Below are 7399 nucleotides of genomic sequence, written 5' to 3' on the forward strand. Positions count from 1 at the left end.
GAGACGTTATTGCTTGATGACGTCAGGAACCGATGAATCGGCTTTTTGAACCGGTTCAATGACCCGATCTGTCCGAAAAGAACTGGTTCGCGGAAATGAATCGGACTTTGCATCACTAGTCGGTACCGCTTTCTTTGCCATGATTTCGGTGAGGACCATAGACTGTATAAAAACATGGACGTAGTGTCCGTGACGTCACCCGTAGTTTTCTGAAGAGCGTTTTTGAAGCTCAAAGTGGGCGGAGCAGGCTGTCGCCATCTTGGCAGCGTGTCACTCCTGGATAATCGAAAATGGGCAAAGAGGCGGGAGCTGGTTGCTGAAACCACACCCACCTAGCTCGACGGTGGTGACAGCAGCGGCAATCCACCTGTCAATCAAGTGGCCACGCCCTTAATTATGCAGAACTTTCTAAGGCTTAATATAATTTAAACGGATGAGTTATAAAAAAAATCCACCCCCCTCACAGTTGTCATGAAGGGCAAAACTAGCTATATATACCAAAAGAATTTTTTGAACCAGGCTGTAAACGTTTTTTTCTGCTGTAAAGTTGGGCATTTTAACATGGGGAGTCAATGGGATTGACTCCCTTTTGCAGCCAGCCTCTAGCGGCCAGTTGACGAATTACAGTTTAAGTCACTTCCGTGTTTTGGATTCACGAGAGAGAGCGGGAGGTTGCCGCTTGAATGAGATGCAGACTCACTCTCTGACAGCAGGTGGCGCTTATGAAAAGCAGTGATACAGTGTTTCCTGGGTTACCGCTGTAAACAAAGCAGAGCTGCGCTTATGAACACTACTTCAAAGTGACCCCGATAACGTGATATTTAGCCCCTGGAGTGCGAATTTTACCAGGGGAACCCCACCAGAAACGTGTATTTTACCCCCCGGAACGCGATTTTTAACAGGGAGCCCCCCTCCGAAATGTGATTGGGCTAGTTCTGAGTAGCAACTGGGCTGGTTTTGTTGTGAAAACCTGGCAACCATGGTTCAGAGGAAAGATGAAAAGAAAATACCACAAACTTTTCTAAAGATAGTCAGTTCCCCTCAGAGATACATTCATATAGCCTAAACTCCTACTCCAATTGTATCGCGATTTGTTTGTCATCTCAACCGATTTGAATCGTCACATATTTGAATCAATTTTCGACCGGCTCGCGGTTAATCGTGCAAACAGTGCGGGATTAAGAGCTTTCAATTGAACATATACAGTACAGATGCTTCCTCTCAACTAGGGCTGAACGATTTTGGAAAATAATCTAATTTCGATTTTTTTTACCAATATTGCGATTGCGATTTAATATGCAATTATTTTTTAAAGCTCTTTATGTTCTGTATTATTCAACAAAGACAAGCTATAAATCATTGTATAGTATGACCAACACAATATTACATAGATTAAACATAAATGTTCTTTTCTGTAGGCCAGGCCTATATGTTACGATGAAATTAGGTGATGCATGAATTGATATCACCGCACGTCACTCCCGGATAATCGAAAATGGGCAAAAAGGTGGGAGCTGGTTGCTGAAACCACGCCCACCTAGCTCGACGGTGGTGACAGCAGCGGCAATCCACCTGTCAATCAAGTGGCCACGCCCTTAATTATGCAGAACTTTCTAAGGCTTAATATAATTTAAACGGATGAGTTATAAAAAAAATCCACCCCCCTCACAGTTGTCATGAAGGGCAAAACTAGCTATATATACCAAAAGAATTTTTTGAACCAGGCTGTAAACGTTTTTTTCTGCTGTAAAGTTGGGCATTTTAACATGGGGAGTCAATGGGATTGACTCCCTTTTGCAGCCAGCCTCTAGCGGCCAGTTGACGAATTACAGTTTAAGTCACTTCCGTGTTTTGGATTCACGAGAGAGAGCGGGAGGTTGCCGCTTGAATGAGATGCAGACTCACTCTCTGACAGCAGGTGGCGCTTATGAAAAGCAGTGATACAGTGTTTCCTGGGTTACCGCTGTAAACAAAGCAGAGCTGCGCTTATGAACACTACTTCAAAGTGACCCCGATAACGTGATATTTAGCCCCTGGAGTGCGAATTTTACCAGGGGAACCCCACCAGAAACGTGTATTTTACCCCCCGGAACGCGATTTTTAACAGGGAGCCCCCCTCCGAAATGTGATTGGGCTAGTTCTGAGTAGCAACTGGGCTGGTTTTGTTGTGAAAACCTGGCAACCATGGTTCAGAGGAAAGATGAAAAGAAAATACCACAAACTTTTCTAAAGATAGTCAGTTCCCCTCAGAGATACATTCATATAGCCTAAACTCCTACTCCAATTGTATCGCGATTTGTTTGTCATCTCAACCGATTTGAATCGTCACATATTTGAATCAATTTTCGACCGGCTCGCGGTTAATCGTTACATCCCTATTGCAAACAGATACACAAATGAGCACCACAGTGCGTGCACACAATCTCCATTTTCACTCCACCAACGTGCTATACAGAGATATCCTACTGTGTTTCCTCTATCATAACTTTTTTTATGCCTTTGTATAATGTCTAAAGAGACTAAAGTAAACAACTCAAAACGCACACGACGTCTGCATGTGAGGTGTGAACTTTAGGTCTTCAGCAACAAGAATTACTGTCAAAACATCCAGCTAAGGGAGCTAAAATTAGACCCACACAGTGGCTAACCACTATGTCACGTATATACGACTTTATGGTTTAATAAAGCTTACTTTGAACTGCATTCTTCTGCTGCTCAACATAGCAGCCGTGTCTGCTTGTTTGAAGCAGCTCTGAAAACCTGTGTTTGTTCTCCTCTTGGCACTTCATAACATTTCTGGAATTTTACAATAGTAGCACAACTTGAGCCGACCGAACTACTTTCAAAGAATCAAACTAGAGGTCGATTAATTGGCACAGATAGTTGCTTTTAGATCTGGTTACATGCAGTTCCATTTAACTGATTCAGCACCCGCGCATTAACATCACTGGTGAGAAATGCACCAAAAACAATGTGGAACATGTGGCTGAAACCACTGATGTTTAGAGAACTTCTGCACTGTGCAATAGAAAATCAACACATTTCAATATGACTGCAATAATCTCTCAGGTTAAGCCTTAAAGGGGGTTCTTTAGAAGTAAATGTGACAAAGAAACAAGCAGAAGTGAAGGGGCAGGAGTAAAAATGATTCCGAATTCTGGCTGTGGCCTCACCTCACCAGAAATAAAGAAACTGCGATTGAAAAACCGCGTTTTCTCATATCGCGATATTATCGCAAATGCAATTAATCGTTCAGCCCTACTCTCAACTGCTACTATAAAAACAAAGCGCTGCAAAAGAAGCAACAAAAGTTCTCTAACAAAATTAGTCGAACTCAAAACAGAAGTTTTCAGGTTGGAGACAGCAAATAGAGGCACGAATATTTGCAAATCAAATTCAGTCACGTTGTCACCCTCAACAGGGTTAACACGCATCTCTTGCAATACATACAATTCAAAACTTCAGTCTCGGTGGCGCTTTTGAAATGGATGATTGGAACAGAAGTATGTGCTGCAGTAACTCATATGGTAACCCAATGTCTTTTTCAAATGCAGGGCATGTAAAGGAGTTGGGCGAGATAACGGCTTCTCGGTGGGGAGTATACGGTTGAATTTAATTACAAATGGAGAAGAGTCCACAGGAGATGTCGCAATCGTACATGCATTAGTTAAAGTGCCCCTATTATGGGTTATGAAAGGTTCATATTTTGGTTTTGGGAGTCCCCAACAACAGGTTGACATGCATGCAAGGTCAGAAAACAATTTCATTGTCTTATAATATCCATTTATTTTTTCCTTTTTTGCTCAACGACTCCCAAACAGTTCGAGCAACGATTCATTTTTCCAAACCCCTCCTTTGCGTGACGCTAAACTGCGGTGATTGGTCTGATGACCCAGTCTGTCTAGCTCTGCGAGGCGCATGCATACTCTGTGTACAACGGTTGAAGACAGGGTTTGTCTAAAAACTCCCAACACTTTTCTCCTCCAACTTCAAAATCGTCCTACATCATTGTTTTATGTTTTTTTTCTTGTAAAGGATGTTTGACCCTCCTTGCACGTTTACTTTGTAAACACTGGGTCGGTGCTTCTGCAGTGATGTAGGTCGGATGATTTTTGATTTTGGAGGAGAAAATGTGTTGGGAGTTTTTCGACATACCCTAACTGATTTACCCTCACAGTGCAGAGCACAGCATCTTCTCCACAGGAATCCGCTACGGTGTTTGAGGGTGGGGAGGTTCAAGTTTTCCCGGGTCTGCGCACGCAACAAGTGGGCGGGCATAAATATGCTAATGTTTCATGATGACGTCAACGTGGAACGGCTAAAGATTTGTTTTAAAAACTACTTGTTTGATTGACAAGGAGTCGACTCTTTCTTTTGAAAAACAATAACTTTATACACGGTGCACTTTTAGATTTAAAACTAAATTATGTTTTCATTCACTTAGAGCTGTTACACACTGCATGAAAGGAAATTTTCAAAAATCCATAATAGGGGCACTTTTATGGTCTGTTTATGCTGGTCTGTCTAAAGATTTGTTTTAAAAACTACTTGTTTTCATGACTCGGAGTCAACTCTTTCTTTTGAAAAACAATAACTTTATACACGGTGCACTTTTAGATTTAAAACTAAATTATGTTTTCATTCACTTAGAGCTGTTACACACTGCATGAAAGGAAATTTTCAAAAATCCATAATAGGGGCACTTTAAAGAAAACCTGCTGAACAATATAGTCAGCAGGGGTCCAGAGGAGGCCTTGGAGAAGCCGAATAACAAGAGTGAAACAACCTGACATTTTATCCCAAAATGCATGCAGGGTGGATCCAAGCAAGTGCACTGGAGGTTACAGAGAGCCATGGGGGACTTCATGCATCTCAAAGGATGCATTTCTGCAAGTCAAGAGTGCCAGTGCTAAGCACACACATGCCTATCCTGTTGTAAAACAATGTGTCTCCCCTCTTTAGACCAGACAATTGCTCTCTTGTCTTGCCTGATGACAGATAAACTGGTTCCTATGAAGGCCACTGTGAAAAAGAGGTGCTTCTGCAGTAAAGAAAAGAGTACAAGCAAGAGGACGACAATAGTAGCCTATTTCTATTTCCACAGTAGTACTTTCACTGAAGGAAGCATATTAAATGATTGAATGGATGAGTCATTTGAATCGAAATAGGTTCTTCTAATCTAAGCAAACAGTCTTTTGTTGAGCTATATTTGCTTTCTTTTATAATGGGACCATAAAATGGATTTAGATGGTTCAACAGGGCAGTCAGGTAACTCTAAGTGGATGATTCACCTTTGAATAAAAGATCGTCTCATATCTAAAACATGAATACATTTCGCTTTACATAATCTCAATTTACTCGGTGAGTAATACTGTTAGCCAATCGTGATTACAAGCAAGATTTCTGGCTGTAAAATGAATTTGAAATTGAAATTAGAATAACATTTTAGGAGGGAATGCCCATTTATGCCCATAAAGGAGGGAATAAGAAGTGAAACATTACACAAGAATGAAAATATGCAAATTACGTCTGCAATACAAAAGCCATAAAAATGCTAAGGTGCCTGGAGACGGTTTTGCACTATAAAAAAATCTGAACTCAGACCAGCATAAACAGCAATATTTGTCATTAAAACAATGTTCATCAATGAAGGGCAGACTTCTCAAGGGGAAAAAGGTGATTTTTTTTTTTTGCAGCAAACTGAAAGAAACCCACCATCTAAACTAGTCATACCAGGTGTGACATTGCAGATGGTGTGTTTTGGGGGAGGGGTGGAGAGAGAACAAAAAACAGATGCTGCACTAAACTACTAGTTGTAAACTCAGTTTGGCTCTCAAGCCAATCTAGAAGACAAACAGCCACATGCACAAATGAAACCTCATTACCTACTAAAAATGACTTTAAAAAATGACATATCACAGGATAACCATATATGTAAAATTTGACTCATTAGCAGGATAGAAAACTAGTTGAATTGAACAGTAATAAAATGTTTAAATACTTAAAAATATAAAATACATATTATTTTAATTAGTAAAATCAAACTTATCCAGCACTGGTTTAAAGAATTACACTTTTTGTTACTTACAACTAAGGACAAGACGGTCACAAATCACAACACGTTTAAGTTTGACTTCCAACCCAACAATCTTTCAGCACAGGACACACTATCATTATGCTTCTGGTCTTCCAGCCCAAAGGGTGAATGAGTCTCTTTAAAGTTGCATTGACAGACGGGCTGGTGCCTTAAAATAACAGAGGTTTACCAGCCGGTCTTTTGTGTCCTTTATTTCATTAACTGAATACTGTTGCACTTGCGATAAAACGATATGAAAACAAACGCAATTTCAATCACTTCACAGAGAGAGGCAGATGTAGGCTCCGATCAATTATTAATTACTTGTAACAACCAAAGCGTCGAGGTTTAATTTGTGCAGCATATCATCATACAATTTTTTCTCACTAGCGAAACAGGTGCAAGTAAAAGGTATAAAAGGACGGGGCGGGGACAACGAGCGCGTATGGAAATAAATGTCACTTTTATATGGAGAAAACCACCGATGATAGATATTTTATTGAGAAAGATAGAAAATCATAAGTCTATCAAATTAAAGGCTTTGGAAAGAATTCCAAGAGAAATTGTGGCGCGCGTTTTCTCTTTAAAAAGACTTCATATCATAACATGTGCGATCACTCTCAGAAGATCTTAAAAGAAACACTGTTCAGTTCTTTCACTGGTCAATCTCATAGTAAATGTCGGAAGAGACGATCTAAAATTATGTATGCGAACATTCTAAAATTCAAATACAATTTTCAAAAAAAAAATAAAAAATAAAAATAAATATATATATATATTCTGTTAAGTTACCTTGATTAATCAGTGATACGGTGAGCAGACACCTTAAAAGAGCGGTCCGGTGCATCTTTCGGCAGTCTGGATCTCTCGGTCTCGAGAAAATACCCTTGCGTTAGAGCGTCCTTGCAGGAAAATGTTCTGGAAAGCGCAACAACACACGCGGCATGCGTCAGGAAATTCAAACTTTGAGGTTGTTCCCCACGTGTTACATCTGCGGAAGCCCTGATGGGCGGTTTTAGTAGGGCTGGGAATCGATTCCAAAAAGAATCGATTCCGAGGCGTTGGGAATAGAGAGTCGATTCCATCAAGGGGAATCAACTCCTCATTCAGAGCCTTTTTCAGTTCAACAAAGCTTATCTATGGGTGTCTCTCAAACGGAAGGCTGCACACATTTAAAATTTAAATTCACGAAAATAAACTGAAAGAAAACGAGTCGGTACTGGTCATCTGAATGTTAGGATGCAGCCTTCCGTTTGAGAAGCACCATTCACCTCCCTCATGCTCGCTAAAAGCTGTAATTACGAGAGTTGTGAGATAAAAGAT

At 40.5% G+C, this 7399-nt stretch overlaps 1 protein-coding gene across 2 annotated transcripts in view; it reads right to left on the bottom strand.

Annotated features, from left to right (window-relative positions):
- The window catches only part of LOC107699891 (CD166 antigen homolog A-like), a 27789-nt gene extending 20674 nt beyond the window's left edge, over positions 1-7115 (bottom strand). Inside the window, exon 1 of one of the 2 annotated variants that reach the window (XM_016501317.1) lies at positions 6869-7113. In XM_016501317.1, coding sequence (XP_016356803.1) covers positions 6869-6923 — 55 coding nt within the window. In that variant the 5' untranslated portion in view covers positions 6924-7113. Of the gene's footprint in view, positions 1-6868 lie in introns of both variants that reach the window. The other variant, XM_016501318.1, reaches the window with a different exon arrangement.
- Positions 7116-7399: the final 284 nt, after the last annotated feature.

This window comes from Sinocyclocheilus anshuiensis, unplaced genomic scaffold, assembly GCF_001515605.1.
Source record: "Sinocyclocheilus anshuiensis isolate Anshui unplaced genomic scaffold, SAMN03320099.WGS_v1.1 scaffold891, whole genome shotgun sequence".
In the NCBI taxonomy this organism is placed as follows: Eukaryota; Metazoa; Chordata; class Actinopteri; order Cypriniformes; family Cyprinidae; genus Sinocyclocheilus; species Sinocyclocheilus anshuiensis.